Source organism: Cryptococcus neoformans, chromosome 14, assembly GCF_000149245.1.
Source record: "Cryptococcus neoformans var. grubii H99 chromosome 14, complete sequence".
Classification (NCBI taxonomy): Eukaryota; Fungi; Basidiomycota; class Tremellomycetes; order Tremellales; family Cryptococcaceae; genus Cryptococcus; species Cryptococcus neoformans.
Window position 1 is genome coordinate 543167 of NC_026758.1, and position 13373 is coordinate 556539.

General features: G+C 47.8%; 5 protein-coding genes and 3 non-coding genes; 4 read left to right on the forward strand and 4 right to left on the reverse strand.

The window, feature by feature from the left end:
- The first annotated feature begins 32 nt into the window (after positions 1-32).
- Positions 33-2232, forward strand: CNAG_13188. XR_001046474.1 has 9 exons: positions 33-90; positions 141-745; positions 791-820; positions 942-1212; positions 1271-1340; positions 1394-1555; positions 1620-1717; positions 1781-1891; positions 1949-2232. It is a non-coding gene; the product is annotated as a hypothetical RNA (non-coding RNA).
- On the reverse strand, positions 328-2016 carry CNAG_05522 (hypothetical protein). XM_012198245.1 has 5 exons: positions 1632-2016; positions 1379-1447; positions 998-1148; positions 782-944; positions 328-729 (listed from the first exon to the last, which is right to left on the reverse strand). Exons 1-5 carry the CDS (start codon positions 1672-1674, stop codon positions 691-693), a joined length of 465 nt encoding a protein of 154 aa, XP_012053635.1. The 5' UTR covers positions 1675-2016; the 3' UTR covers positions 328-690.
- Positions 2031-6313, reverse strand: CNAG_05523 (hypothetical protein). Its single transcript, XM_012198246.1, has 7 exons — positions 5619-6313; positions 4667-5561; positions 4238-4600; positions 4126-4189; positions 3120-4075; positions 2494-3068; positions 2031-2440 (listed from the first exon to the last, which is right to left on the reverse strand). The coding sequence occupies exons 2-7, from the start codon at positions 5547-5549 to the stop codon at positions 2381-2383; spliced, it is 2901 nt and encodes a 966-aa protein (XP_012053636.1). The 5' UTR covers positions 5550-5561; positions 5619-6313; the 3' UTR covers positions 2031-2380.
- CNAG_13189 lies at positions 2356-5883 on the forward strand. The gene is made up of 2 exons (XR_001046475.1): positions 2356-2431; positions 2480-5883. It is a non-coding gene; the product is annotated as a hypothetical RNA (non-coding RNA).
- Positions 6314-6429: 116 nt separating the features above from the next.
- On the forward strand, positions 6430-7185 carry CNAG_13190. The gene is made up of 2 exons (XR_001046476.1): positions 6430-6550; positions 6663-7185. It is a non-coding gene; the product is annotated as a hypothetical RNA (non-coding RNA).
- A 181-nt stretch (positions 7186-7366) lies between these two features.
- Positions 7367-9659, reverse strand: CNAG_05524 (glycogen storage control protein). XM_012198437.1 has 2 exons: positions 8374-9659; positions 7367-8326 (listed from the first exon to the last, which is right to left on the reverse strand). Exons 1-2 carry the CDS (start codon positions 9281-9283, stop codon positions 7575-7577), a joined length of 1662 nt encoding a protein of 553 aa, XP_012053827.1. The 5' UTR covers positions 9284-9659; the 3' UTR covers positions 7367-7574.
- A 1084-nt stretch (positions 9660-10743) lies between these two features.
- CNAG_05525 (small subunit ribosomal protein S26) lies at positions 10744-11635 on the forward strand. XM_012198438.1 has 4 exons: positions 10744-10912; positions 11101-11251; positions 11313-11401; positions 11454-11635. The coding sequence occupies exons 1-4, from the start codon at positions 10817-10819 to the stop codon at positions 11514-11516; spliced, it is 399 nt and encodes a 132-aa protein (XP_012053828.1). The 5' UTR covers positions 10744-10816; the 3' UTR covers positions 11517-11635.
- A 384-nt stretch (positions 11636-12019) lies between these two features.
- Positions 12020-13370, reverse strand: CNAG_05526 (ino eighty subunit 2). XM_012198439.1 has 3 exons: positions 12709-13370; positions 12533-12642; positions 12020-12475 (listed from the first exon to the last, which is right to left on the reverse strand). Exons 1-3 carry the CDS (start codon positions 13283-13285, stop codon positions 12080-12082), a joined length of 1083 nt encoding a protein of 360 aa, XP_012053829.1. The 5' UTR covers positions 13286-13370; the 3' UTR covers positions 12020-12079.
- Between the last annotated feature and the right edge of the window lie 3 nt (positions 13371-13373).

Genomic DNA, 13373 nt, shown 5'->3' on the forward strand with positions numbered 1-13373 from the left:
ATAATGTTGTATAATGCAACATAAATTCGACACGCATATGTGCACACTTTTGTGTAAATCTGCTCCACCACGCGTACCATGCTGTAGGATGTATGTAGCTGATTACCATATGAGACGGGCGGTTAATGCGCTCCAACCAGGGCCTTCGGGGAGTATCCATCAAACTATCTAGGCTCAAGCCCTGTCATATTGCTAAGTCATGTCACTGAGTTCTTATGATCGCTGACTGCTGGTAGTTTGGGGCCTAACCATCATCTTCACCTGTAACGCAACATCTTTCATTCTGTACAACCTATCCCACCTACCATTTTCCAGTCAAAGACTATAGCCGCCTCGGAGCGGTACGCTCACTCACAATATCTCCAGATCGATGCTCCTCATATCAGTAGCATAGAGTCTCGACAATTAACCAGGCTTGTGAGACACCATCAAGACATTCATCGATCTTCGTGCCTCTACGACTTGATATAGATACTCCCAGAGCGTCCGTTCAACGTTATTCCTCACAAAATTGGGTATGGAAACAAAAAGATGCCCCCTTATGGCTACACAGTCCTCAAATGAGGAAGGAGATCGCACGTGGGCGTAGGGTAAGAACAAACTAAATATTAAGCAAATAAAAACAAATACAAAGCTGTACGTCGGAACGATACAAGAGCTTTGAGGGAATACTAGAGTAAGTTTGATGTTTTACTCATCGCAGTAAGGAAGGTAGGTCCAAGCAAGGGCCTACGAATAGATAGTCGTGAGCGCCAGTCACCCTCCCGATACGAAAACTCACGTTGTAAAGAGTCTCATTGTAAGAGGGATAAGAAAAAGCGTCAGTGTCAACACAGAGGACCTCGCCAACGTAGATGTTCTCGCAATCAGCGTCGATTTGGGGGTTGTTGGCGTAGAGTGTTTCGTTGCTGATACCGTACATCTCCTGTACCCACGCGCAGGTGCTAAAAGCGGGCACATTAGTACTATTCGGTCGACCGACATCTCAACTGCTTACTCGTTGGCAACAACGGTGTACACCTTCGTGCAGTCTTGCCCTTCAATACCGAGGCAGACAGTCTCGTCAGGAGTTAAGTTGTCACAGTTCTCATCGATAGTGGCATCGTTCACAAGAGCAAGCTGGTAGGTGGAAACGCCGTATTGACGAGCTGTGCGCAGTTATGGGCGCGACGCATAGGGAGTAATCATCAGTGGACGTCGGCAGTCACAATGGTAGGTGAAAATCGTCATAGAACAGTAAGACGAGGATTGACAGATGAGAAACGCAAAGGAGGCAATAAGATTCACGTTATCAGCACGCGTATCCCAAGCGTTGCCAAGCCATGGCCTCCAGACTCGCAGTATGTAAAACCAAGCGACAACTAAAAACATCACTCACAAATGGAGTCACAAGTGTCACCAGACTGCACAGTGGCATTTCGGGTGCATCCATCAATAGCAACGACGGCTGTTTTTGCAAACGGATGTTGAACAGAAGGGGGGGTTTCAGCCAGTCAGATGACAGATGGCGGGTGTGGCAGAATGAAAGGAGGACCACGCGGCGCGACAAAGATAGGTAAGAACATTACACAGAGTTAGTACTGTATAAGAATGATAAACTAGAATAGGGGCAGGAATAGCATTCCACTTACATGAGAGCAGAGGCAAAATGGCAAAGGCAAAAGCAGCGAGCATCGTGGTAGGTATCTTTAACGCGTCGTGAAGTTGTAAATTTAGGGTATGTTTTTGTTTTTCGTTTATCTCGTTGAGATATGTGCTAAAAGAGAGTGAACGCTAAAAGAGTGTGATGTGGTCGGCTAGGGGGAGTATAGACGCAAAAAAGCACACGAATTGCAAAGAATAAGAAAAGGAAGAGAAAAGAACAAGAAAACAGGCATAAAAGAGTTTAGACGTGTTTCTTGTGTAACCAGTTACGCACGGCCCTGGCTAATGTCATATTACGTAATAGGATAACTTCCCGATCGGGTAACTGATCCGTGTTTTGGTCAAATGCTGTCCGAGCCGCCGAACCCCTTTTCTGTCGTCTTGTTTGTTGTTTTAGTTGTTTGTTGTTATTGTTATTGTGCACCCTCCTTTTTGACTTCCGAAATCCGTCAGCATTTAGATGGGGAATGTCGTTTGTTGATGGAACTATTTATTCTTATGGTTATTTTGCATGCCTTGCATACTGCATTTCACCACGTTGTTAGACTTCCGTTTCACATCTGCTACTATGCAACACCTACAGATCATAATTTTCGCCATCTTATCACTCTGTTCATTCCCGTGGGAAAAAAGCAAAAAAGAGAAAAATGAGTCAGTGGAGACTTGTAATGTTTATTTGATGGGTAATGTAGTCATTTAAACTATATTCAGAGCAAGAATACGGAGCTCCTGTGATTCACACAGCGAATGAGGAACCATAACAGGAGCTCGAAGGACTCAATGTGTTGTATGTTACCTGTCACGCTTTCAACATCGCAATCTAAAACAAACTTAGGTGGACCAACTCACGATTTGTATATCGTCTTCGTCATCATCCTCTTCGTCATCATCCTCTTCGTCATCATCCTCTTCGTCATCATCCTCTTCGTCATCATCCCTCCTTCCTTTACTCATTTCTCTGATCCGCTTGATAGTCATCTCGACCTTCTCGGTTGTTAACTGCTCCAGCGCGTTTTCAACCTTGGAGGGTGTCATAATTCCGGTTTTCCAGCCCGAGGCTACCCAAGTAGGATCGTCCACATGGGCAAAGTGGCAAGCGTCACCCAGCAAACACCTTCCAAGCTGATAATGTCTACAAGGTTTCGTCCTCCAGGGTCTAGGCCTCGCTACAAGCGGAACAGATTCTGGGACAACTCGAGCGTGGAGGAATGCACAGTCATCGCCATTGATGCACCCTGCCGTCGAGTTGAAGAATTTGCATGGCAAGGTTTTGGGCTTGTTGCTTTGCCCTTTGGGTTTGTGGTTGGCTGAATCGCTGTCGGATGACGAAAGCAGCTCGGGAGACGACGCTGGAATGATATGAAGAAAGGTGCATTCCTCACCGTGAGGACAGTGTCCTTCGGCAAAGAACTTGCAAGGACGAGCTGTACACCATAAGGTCAGTAAAGTTGAAAAATATGCGGTACGCGACATACTTCTGTAATAACTCTTAGGTCTTTTCTTCTCATTTTCAAACTTCTGCTTAATCTCAGGGCTCCTCAATGTTTGCTTCATAGCAGCGTCCTGAACAGCCCAGCCAGCCGGTGTCCAAATAACGCCCAAACCTCCTTTAATGTCAGGAATCAAAGGATCCTGGTAAGCCCCGAGTGAAATGGGGGACATGGGCATACCCCAAGGGTAAGCGGGAGCCGTGAACGGGAGGAATGACTCGGAAGGGGTAAAGACTTGACTCGGGGCAGGGGAAGAATCAAACGCCAAGTTTACAAGGCTTGACTTGGGCATGACCTTAATATGCCCGCTCTTCTTGGCCTCCTCTTCAATCTCCAACATCCTCTTTCTGTGTGTCATGGGATCAAACGGGGTAGAAGGATCCGATTCAGTCCAAAGAGACATGGCTGACAGGGGAATGGCGAGTGCCCCTGCAGAGGTAGGGGTTTTGAGAGGCGCATCTAAACTGACACTAAGATCACGCTTATGGCCCATATCAGCGATGGTGACTTTCTTGAGGCTTCTAATCTTCTTAATGGGAACAGGAGGACCTTTAAACCAAGCGTTTGACTTTGGGGGCGCTGAAGTAGCGACAGCCATGGGGAGAGACACTGGCTCACTTGTAGGCACAGGAGGCGTATGCGCTTTGAGGGTAGCGGAACCAGCAGGAGACACTTTGCGCTTTGGGGTGGGAGCTGCAACGATCTCTCTGGGGGGCTCAACCCGAACTGGGGTCTGCGAAAAACGGCTCGCAAAAGCCGGAAGTCCACCCGATCGAGATTTATCAATGACATCAGCGTCGACTCTGACAGAAGGGATAAGAAGATCTTTGTGGCCAGCCTTGCTCGAGACAGAGAAAGAATTGTTCAGGGAGATTGGCTTGCGATCTCTAGTACAAGAGGATTTATCATCGGTAAGCGGCAGGTCTCGTGGCTTTTTGTCGCTATTCCCCTGTCAGATTAAATACAGTACATGCACGGACGGAACACGCACTGAAGGAAAGAGCAGTAATCCCCATATTGGCAACGGCCTTCCATAAAGTCCTTACAAGGAACCGCTTTTGGCGATGTCAGGTATATTGCTAACGGTTAGCAGTATTACTCACTCTTGTACTTGTTCCTGCTTTTACCACCAACGCCCTTGCCTCCTCCAGACATCAAGAACATTTGACCAGTCGCCTCGTGACCGTTTTCATCCTCAAATACTACCCTTTCGCCCATCTCAACGACGTCCAAGTCAATTCCATTGCTACCTACTTTCAGCTGTTTGGGTACCTGATTGATCTGCTGTTGGGCAAAAGCAAAAGTACCACCAGTCGGGTCAATGGGACGAGTGGGGGAAAGAATAGCATATTGGGAGATGTCATAGGTGGGCAAAGGGGACGTGAGTGATGACAGAGCATGAACGAAGCGGCAAGGGCGAGAGGTACACGTAAGGCCTGGGGTGTGGTAAAACTTGCAGAGTATGACTATATCATCCGTCAGTGTCCATGTGCTTATTTAATCTTTTCAAGGATAAGAATATAGCCACTCACTCTCCTTCTTTGAAACTGAGCTATTTGCACTATCCAGCCTGCCGGTAGCAAGTCTGGAAGTTCCGGTAGCATGGCCAGTTTCCCCGTCATTCTTGACACCGATCATCTTCATTTCCGCACTCTTCAATCCAGCTTCTGGTGATTTGAGCCCAGCACTTCCCAAGCTGGGAGAGATGGGTACAATTCCACCATTATCCTTGATAATTGCGATGGACAGGCCCCTTTTCTTTGCAACAAGCGCCGCATTACCAATTGTGCCAGAGTCAGAAACAACAGTTTTCGCGCTGTTAACTGGAGAGTCCCAGACAGAGGATGTGTTATCTGGCAATGTGGCACTCGCGGACCAAATGGGCTTAAAACCAGAGGAGGGATTGCGAGCAAGCGAAGGGGAAATTGTCAGACCCTTACCTGCAGCCGTAATGGCAAACTTGGACTGTGAGGAGGGGCTCGAGAGGCTAATGGCAGGAGAGCCCTGGAAAGACAAGGGTCGGGGTTTAGCTCTGGGTTTGGAAATGTACTTTTTGTCTGACAACTCAGTCTCGGGCGAGACGGAAAGGGAGCCACGGACCAAACGCTGGGGAATCTGATAGATTGGGGACTTTTGGCCATTCCCGATAGCTTCATTGGAGGAACTCACCCTCCTGGGAGGGTCGACGATGAGGTCGGCAGCAAGGGACGAGATGCTCATTCTCTTCTGATGATGACCGTGAACATGGACATCTTGAAGATTATCGATGACGCCTTTATCATTGGCTGAACCCGAAGACTGGAGATCACATCGGTGAGATAAGAAAGAAGGAGGGGTAGACAAAGCGATTTGAACATCAGGATTAATGGTGCCTGGTCTACTATCGTTCAGAGTGGAGGTAGAGTTTGTTGGCATGATGACCAATTGCTACAATATGGCAACGGGTCAGTAGAAAGTATGGCCACAAAGAAGGGCAGAACTTGCATTTATGTGTGTTCGTGGCGAATGTGGGAATCCAGAAGTAGTGGCAAACGCTCGCGAAGAATACGAATACTGCTGTGGTGCGGATAGGTCGTGATGTTGTGCGTGTGTGTGTCTCTGATGGGCGGATGTTACTCGCTATTGGCGACAGGTAGAAATAGGGAAGTAATGATTATATATCTGCTCAGGGGGGCTGTCTTGAGCTGAGATTAGGGATATATGGGCTACCTGAAGGAAAGGTAAGTGTGAGAGGTCAAATGAAGATGGTAAAGATGGGGATGCAAAAAGTCACAGCTGCTGCTAAATTCCCAAATACGGTCTCTGCTGTAACAGACTATATTGAACAACGTATGGAGATCAAAAGAGTCTTTGACCGCAAGTGAAACCCAGGCACCGTCAATGGCCTTGAATTTAATAAAACCCAAATACAGTAGAAGGGAAAGAGTCTGACGGCAAGAAAGATGCCGGGAACCCAAAAAATGCGTAAGTCTATCTAAAACGACGCTGTCTGCGCTCTTGTGCGATGGTTGCGCACTGGTGGAGCAATTATTGTTGAGTCCGAGGTACATTGTTGAGGTGTTTATTGTCTTTTGTCTTGTGGAAATAGAAAGGGCCGGACGTAAGGGATAAGGGATTCGTTGGATAGACGGACAATAGCAAAAGGTGGAAGAGATGATGTGCCTGGTGTGGAGAACAATAGACGATCCGTCGATCTGTTCCTGGAGTCATCCTGATGGCGTTGATAATTTATTCCGCCAGCTGCCGACTATTACGTATCCTGTTGTCATAAACCGACGACGGACAGCTTCGCTTTCTTCCTTTCTTGCTTCCTATCTGACTTTCTTCTTTGGATCGATCCTCCTGCGTGATGCCTATGCTTATCATCGTCGGAATCGGTTAATCTTTGTATATCATATACCGGCTCAAAGCTCAATGTACGTACGAAATGTCTTATTAATCATAAAATAGTTGCCTTCCACCATCATCGCATATGTAACATCGATGCATGTTTTTACGTCGCAACTTCCTACTAATATGCAAAGATAGAACACTTGATGGAATGGAGAAGGGCTCAAGGCATACTATTGTTAACAAGGGACCTTCTCGACATCCATTTACTTCGGTTACTCCCGAATACGATGTTTTGAGGGAGATAATAAAGAACCTAAGGCGAACGTGCGTGCGTGAAGATGATGACAGGCCATCACCCCTTGACGATATTTTACTGGGTGGATAACAGAGGCGGGCGTGGAGGTGATGACTTTGAGATGGAAGGAGACGACGGTCGTTATGGACAGCAGGATAATCGAAACCGATTACAACAAGTCTATAAAGACTGCCATATAATATACCCATCAGAACCCAGAAGTAGCTCCCACTAAACTCTCAAAGCTTATGTTCACTCTGTCTTGCTCAAATACAGGTAACTTTGTAGACTCCTTAAGTTTTTGGGAGTCTAAGCAGAAACTTGAGACAGTGCTTGGGCCGTGAAGGGCGTAATAATATTATGACTACCAGCAACCTGCAACTTGTGCGTGACGGCAATTTGCCGTAGTATGGAGGAGACGAAGGCAGCACTATTATTATAGACTATAAATACATGAGTATCAGCGTGAATAATATGCCCTGCAAGAAATTGCGCTGATGTATTGGAATCCATTTTTAATCAAAGACGGAGAGAAGATTGTCAGCGGCTCCTGTTTAAACAGCTCGTGTTTATAGGTACAGCCGGCTATCGATTGCGATAGAACTGGCGACCGAGTATGTTTATTATATCGCCACATGATATAGATATCAGAAAATAACATCAAATGCCACAAAGAAATTTATTATCGAGACCCAAACAATACTGTAAATTCTAAACTGAATATGCGCTTCCGACTTAGTCAACCCCCTTTTTCTCGTCTTCAACGCAATATATTCACTCTTCAAACCCAGCAAGCACTTTCAGTGAACCACTTAATCCCTCATTGGGCTTGTCATCCTACCCCCAACAACTGCAATCGGATCATCTCCTCTCACCCAGTCTCGTATGCCTCCTGAGACGGTATCGGCTCCATTACCAGCGTTAGCAACATTGCCCCCAGTGCCTGTGCGAGAGCCGACGCTCGACGGTGGCACGCCACTGCTAACAGGAAACGTATGTGATTTCATAGGTTGCGTTTGGGCTCGCGTTTGAGGTTGCTGTGCCTCACGAGGCTGAGTTTTAGATTGAGCTATTCGCGGCGAGGTGGGAACAGTGACGGGGTTGGAAGACTGATTAGGGGGGAGGGGAGGTTGAGTATTGGCGTATTTGATGGAGACCGGATTTGGCAGAGAAGCTTTTGCTGAGGCTGCAGACACCGGGTTACGCGTTGTGGTTGAAGGGGATGCAGAATTGGCCTCTTCTACCGTTGGGCGAGTGGATCTTGAGTCCCCTCCTCCAGAAGACTCTCTAAATGCCCGACCTTCAAACCCTCGCTCACCATGCCTACCCTCGAATTCTCCCCATTCACTCGCGTCACTCCGCCTTCTCTCCACTCCAATTGTTCCAATATCCTCCCCCGCTTCCTCCGCATAAGCTAACAGTCTGTCGCCATACCTCTGCATTTCCTCAACAGACACGCGTAATCGGAAGTCATTAAGCAGCAAGAATTGAAGCTCCAGGGAATTGAGTTCAGTCGGGGGTAAACCTCCGACTTTGGCGTATCTTGAGTTTGTGTAAAATACATCTATGATTGTTGGTGAGTACGATTCGTAAAACAGGGATAATACGTACCAGAGAAGAATTTGCTCGCGACAGTAACTCCCGCAATGACCAGCCTATGCACGTTGTAGCTGTCGATTGCGAAACCCTTTCCCTTCTTTCCGACCTTCGCACTCTCGCCACCAATACCGGCCGGTGTTCCCAATTTCGTCATTCTGTCGAAATACACCAATACACCTAGGAACACTTCATTTGTGGCTGGACAGTACTTGAGTATGCGTAACAAGTATGCTTCGATAGAAATGGAGGGAATATGCCTAGCATGAAAGGCCAGGAGGGCAGATGGGTGCGATAAAGATGATTTGGATGCAGTAAAGAGGGGGAATTGAGATAATGGGTATGATGTGGGATTGGATGCTGTGGAGGACGACCGAGATGTGAGAGCAGGTGAGGTTAAAGTCGAAGAAGCGGGTTCGGTGAAGAGCTCGGCAGTTGATGATGTGCCGGAAGGAACATAAGATCTTCCTGATGCACGAGAATGAGGACGTGGCCTCCAGTCCACATTGGGACTATTATCGTCCACATGCTGATCATCCATTTCATCGTCCTCCTCGGCCTCAAGCTCTGCCCGTAATTGGTCATTGGAGCCTGCGATGTGTTGTAATAATGTGGCAAGCAGCCGCAGAAGTTGCTGCGTGGGGTATTTGCATATGTCTAGATGCGGCGTCATACCAGAACAGCTTAACGGAGACAGCTCTGAGGTGGGCGAGGTAGGACCACGTGTATTGGCAGAAGATTGTGGCACGCCGAGATGATCGCCTTTGGGACAATTCACAACATCTGCATGAAAGCCTCTATCCGCGGAAGCACTGCGGCTTGGCCCTGCTTCGGAGGGATGTTGATCTGTGCGATTGAGAATGGAAGAGGGTTGCCTGCTGGAGGAAGCGATGCTTTGGGTAGGAAGGTCATGACTGTCGGGCATCGAATGGTATATCAAGGTCTGTGGAGAGCTGGGGATTATACGTGCAAACTAACGTGCTGTAATTGTATAGTATCACAAAGGATAATGGAGGAGGAGTGGGCGAGAATTTTCGTTGTTGGAATGAGAAGAGGGATCGGACAGGGTATAGTGTCGGGCTAGTAAGAGTAAATGGTTAAATGACGGTTGCGTAATAGCTTGTGGATGACAGGCGTGCGGATAGATGTGGTGGATATACAGGCGATAGGCGCTGATGTCGGGATCGGACACAGTAGTAAACTAGGTGACTGTCGAGGGGATGCCGGATACAGGATATGGTGTAAATATCGTGGATGGCAGTATGTGATGGAGTAGCGACGAGTAAACGTGCATGCTCTGTCTACTCTCTATTGCCGTGAGCCGTCGCCCTTCCCAGCTCCCACATCAACACCTCATTCAGGGTCCCAACTGACAGATCGCGCCGTCGCACAAATAATGATATATCAGCGGCTACATCCGCCGCGTGCTCGTGTCCTTGTTTATTGCGACGAGTTCTTGACAGATCAGTGCTATAGAATGGGCTCACAGTCGTCTGCATAAGCATAAGCTGTCCGGCTGACGGCGATGCTGGGCGAGAATGTTAATGGTTAAATAATTAACTGTGGGAGCTTACTGCAGTAGAAGCCGACTTCCAGTCTGCAGTATAATTATTATAGCTTAGCACACACTGCGGATAAAATCTGCTGATCTATTGACACTGCCATCAGCGCACCTATTATACTTGGACAGCCAAGTAATACTTGACGCTAGCGAACATCTAGTTCCATACCCAAGCAATGCAGAAATCAGTGAAATCTCCTCTGTTCAGTCTTCCTCATCTGAGTATGCAAGCGGTTGGTTGTTGTTGGCTGGAGCACATCGGATGGTGCTTCCTCTCAGCAATCTTCAGGTTTCTATACCAGGACATGAACTATGTCCGAAACTACCACATTTCGGAATACAGTGTTATATAGGACTTTAAATTCCCTGAATGAAGACTTTGAGCAATTTCATAACACTTGTAGGCATCTCAGATAAATGGTGATTCCACGATACTGAAGGTGTCCTTGCTCTGCGGCATACAAGCCGATGTGAATCCTGCTGTGAGCTTCCGTCGCTGAAGGGAGCTTCATGGACAACGCAGAATTGTCTTGGATAATTAAGAAACATCGAGAATCATCAATAGCAATGATTAGCCACCAACAGAGCGAATGCTGCAATCAGACACGTTGACGTCGCCTCATTCTTCTTTTGCCATAATAACCACAGTTCGCGGTGTTAGAAACGAGAACTGAGCATGATGACGTCACAATACGCACTTCGTCTTTATCGGCGTTAATTGAATTGGGTTAACACCGACAGAAGTGTCTTGGACCGCGACGGCCTTTTGCCATATAAACCGCGCCACGACCCAATTCTCCGAAATATCCATAGCTCATGCTTGAGGTTGTTCTCCGACGTTGACATTTCGCTTTTCGACCTTATCCCTCAAGTTTTATACCTCAAACTACACTCAAAATGACGTTCAAGCGCCGCGGTGGTGGTCGAAACAAGAAGGGAAGGGGTCACGTCAAGTTTGTCAGGTGCTCTAACTGCTCCCGATGTGTTCCCAAGGTGGGTTTTGGTGGCTTAAATCCTCGACAGGCAATTGGAAGGGAAGAATGACGGGTGGGAGAACAAGAGGGAAAGGATCATATGATGGGCTTGGCAAGGGGAAGGTGAAAGAATGGAATGAGATGGGAGGAAGGGAAAATGGGCAACAGCAGGCACAGTCCAGGTGCTAACGAAATTATCGACAATAGGACAAGGCTATCAAGCGTTTCACCGTGAAGAACATGGTCGAGGCTGCTGCCGTCCGAGACCTTTCTGAGGCCTCTGTCTACGCCGAGTACGCCCTCCCCAAGCTCTATATCCGTCTCGCCTACTGTGTCTCTTGCGCCATCCACGCCAAGAGTGAGTCTTTTTTTCGTCCATAAGACATAACGTGGTTGCTGATGGATACCCCTAATCATAGTCGTCCGAGTCCGATCCGCTAAGCCTGGTGCGATCAACTCTAGGAAGAACAGGAACCCCCCTCCTCGAGCCATCTTCAAGGACGGCAAGGTCAGTGTTCAGCTTCCTAGTAATCGAGCGTCTGCTGATGGATTATATACAGAGGGTCAACCCCGCTGTTGCTGCTGCTATGGCTGCCAAGACTGCTCAGGCTGAGAAGGCCTAAGTGTAGGGTTGGGAGTCTTGTATCATTTGCATGAAGCGATTTTCGGACACAGCTATGATCACTGGAAGCGAGTTACGGGACCAATGGATTATTGAACGCTGAAGTGGTGATCGATCGTGAGATATGGGAGAGGCTGAAGGTCTCGGGACTCGGGAGGATCGTGCTAACACCCGCATTCCATCAACTGCTTTCGCTGTCGGTTGAATCGCCCCATTAAGAACCATTCGGAGGCCGTCCCAATTGCACCCGATCGCCCCATTTTGGCTGCTTTCTTCTCACTCACTTGTACAATTATACTAAAGCCTTCTTGCTTGACGGACCAGGACTGCCATTTTCGCTCGGCATAAATGTGCGATGGGGTTTTATACTAATCGTCTTCGGCTTCAGCAGATTGTTAGTCGATGTCCAATTTTCGGACTTGCTTTCACCATAGAGCGGATGCTGCAGTCATCAATTTTTATTGACAATTGATACGCAAGCGACGAGAGGCGCAAGACAAGAAGATGATTTAGAAATGCGTTTCACATGTTAATCTTTTACAGATACACGATATTACAATTTATCTACAATGATGCCTCGACTGTCTTCAAATGCTCCATACAACATCCTCCCCTCTCGAAATCCTTGACTGATCGATATTTACGTCGTTCCCCACAACCAGGAGCATCACACATCCCTTTTCCCCCATTTAACGACCTTCGCTTCTCATCAACCTCATCCAGCTTGGCTCCAACCAAGTCCAACCATGACTCTTTTTCTTTTGGTGCCGCAACGCGCATTATAACGTCGCCTTCTTTGGTGATTTTGCTACTCCAGCGGATCATGCCTTCAGGAGCCGGTTGAACACGACGAGAAGGTGAAGGAACCGCTGGACTATCGCCATCGAGATCCGTAGGGTTGTCGAGTTTAGATCGAGAACGACTTGTTTGTGCTCTCAAAAGTCGGTTGATAGTCTCGTCCTACCAGTGAATTGTACATGAGCTAGAAATCCCTTTTAAAGAAAGAAAGAAATGAACCTGTTCGTCTTGTAATTTCTGCTCAACCTGTCTTCTTCGCCTTCTAGAAGCTTCTTCCTTCCTTTCTAGCTTCTCCTGTTCAGTGAGCACTAACGCCCTTGAAGATGGAGCTGCAGCACGAGCGACAGTCAGCATTCCATAATCATTGCAGGGTCGTCTGCGGGAAAGCAACACACCTTCTTCAAGGACAAGTAACCCCTCTTGCAAATCTTTATTCCCTTTGGCCCTCTGCCTGGCTGTCATTTTTGTCGGACTCTTACTTCCCCTTGCATTATCATCTTCTCCTTCGCCAAACGTCACACCCTCCTCATCTTCCACATCGTCGTCATTCAGCATATCCCCGTCCATATCAGGCGGCTCTTCAGCCTTCTTCTTGTGTGAAGCAGACTTTTTCGTAAAAGACGTAGATTGGTGAGGCTTGGGCCTAACTCCAGGATTGTTGACCGTCAGCTTGATACGAAGTGGGTTGGCAACAGGCACAGAGTCTGTTTCGATTGACTCTTCTTCGTCTTCCAGCTGATCTTCATCCACATCTTCAACTGCGTCATTGTCTTCTTCGTCGTCAGAGTCATCGGTATAGTCTGGCAAGGGGCGCTTCACAGACCGTCCACTGCGAGTAGTTGTTGCGGCATGAGATTGGGAAGATAACGGAGGGGTGAGCGAAGCGGAGGATGTGGAAGGGGAAGCGGAGTCGATGGTGCGTTTTGCACGGCGGGATGCCGAGGATATTGCTTGGTTGGGTCGTGAAGGCATGATCACGGTGTATTGTCTGAAGCTTGTAGGCTGAATAAGTCGTTCGAGGAAGAAGTACTCGGCGCCCAGCGCCAGTGTGTTGGAGAAT

What these genes read in the sequence shown, in the direction of transcription:
- CNAG_05526 (XM_012198439.1), bottom strand. Translation starts at nt 13,285, where the DNA reads ATGCCTTCACGACCCAACCAAGCAATATCCTCGGCATCCCGCCGTGCA. An exon ending in GTTACTTGTCCTTGAAGAAG is followed by an intron (nt 12,643 to 12,708) that starts GTGTGTTGCTTT and finishes CTCGTGCTGCAG; the next exon opens with CTCCATCTTCAAGGGCGTTA. An exon ending in AGAAATTACAAGACGAACAG is followed by an intron (nt 12,476 to 12,532) that starts GTTCATTTCTTT and finishes ATTCACTGGTAG; the next exon opens with GACGAGACTATCAACCGACT.
- CNAG_05525 (XM_012198438.1), top strand. Translation starts at nt 10,817, where the DNA reads ATGACGTTCAAGCGCCGCGGTGGTGGTCGAAACAAGAAGGGAAGGGGT. An exon ending in GCTCCCGATGTGTTCCCAAG is followed by an intron (nt 10,913 to 11,100) that starts GTGGGTTTTGGT and finishes TATCGACAATAG; the next exon opens with GACAAGGCTATCAAGCGTTT. An exon ending in CCATCTTCAAGGACGGCAAG is followed by an intron (nt 11,402 to 11,453) that starts GTCAGTGTTCAG and finishes GATTATATACAG; the next exon opens with AGGGTCAACCCCGCTGTTGC.
- CNAG_05524 (XM_012198437.1), bottom strand. Translation starts at nt 9,283, where the DNA reads ATGCCCGACAGTCATGACCTTCCTACCCAAAGCATCGCTTCCTCCAGC. An exon ending in CGCGAGCAAATTCTTCTCTG is followed by an intron (nt 8,327 to 8,373) that starts GTACGTATTATC and finishes CAACAATCATAG; the next exon opens with ATGTATTTTACACAAACTCA.
- CNAG_05522 (XM_012198245.1), bottom strand. Translation starts at nt 1,674, where the DNA reads ATGCTCGCTGCTTTTGCCTTTGCCATTTTGCCTCTGCTCTCAT. An exon ending in TGACACTTGTGACTCCATTT is followed by an intron (nt 1,149 to 1,378) that starts GTGAGTGATGTT and finishes AACTGCGCACAG; the next exon opens with CTCGTCAATACGGCGTTTCC. An exon ending in TACACCGTTGTTGCCAACGA is followed by an intron (nt 945 to 997) that starts GTAAGCAGTTGA and finishes GCCCGCTTTTAG; the next exon opens with CACCTGCGCGTGGGTACAGG.
- CNAG_05523 (XM_012198246.1), bottom strand. Translation starts at nt 5,549, where the DNA reads ATGCCAACAAACTCTACCTCCACTCTGAACGATAGTAGACCAGGCACC. An exon ending in AAGCAGGAACAAGTACAAGA is followed by an intron (nt 4,190 to 4,237) that starts GTGAGTAATACT and finishes CATCGCCAAAAG; the next exon opens with CGGTTCCTTGTAAGGACTTT. An exon ending in ACGAAGACGATATACAAATC is followed by an intron (nt 2,441 to 2,493) that starts GTGAGTTGGTCC and finishes AAAGCGTGACAG; the next exon opens with GTAACATACAACACATTGAG.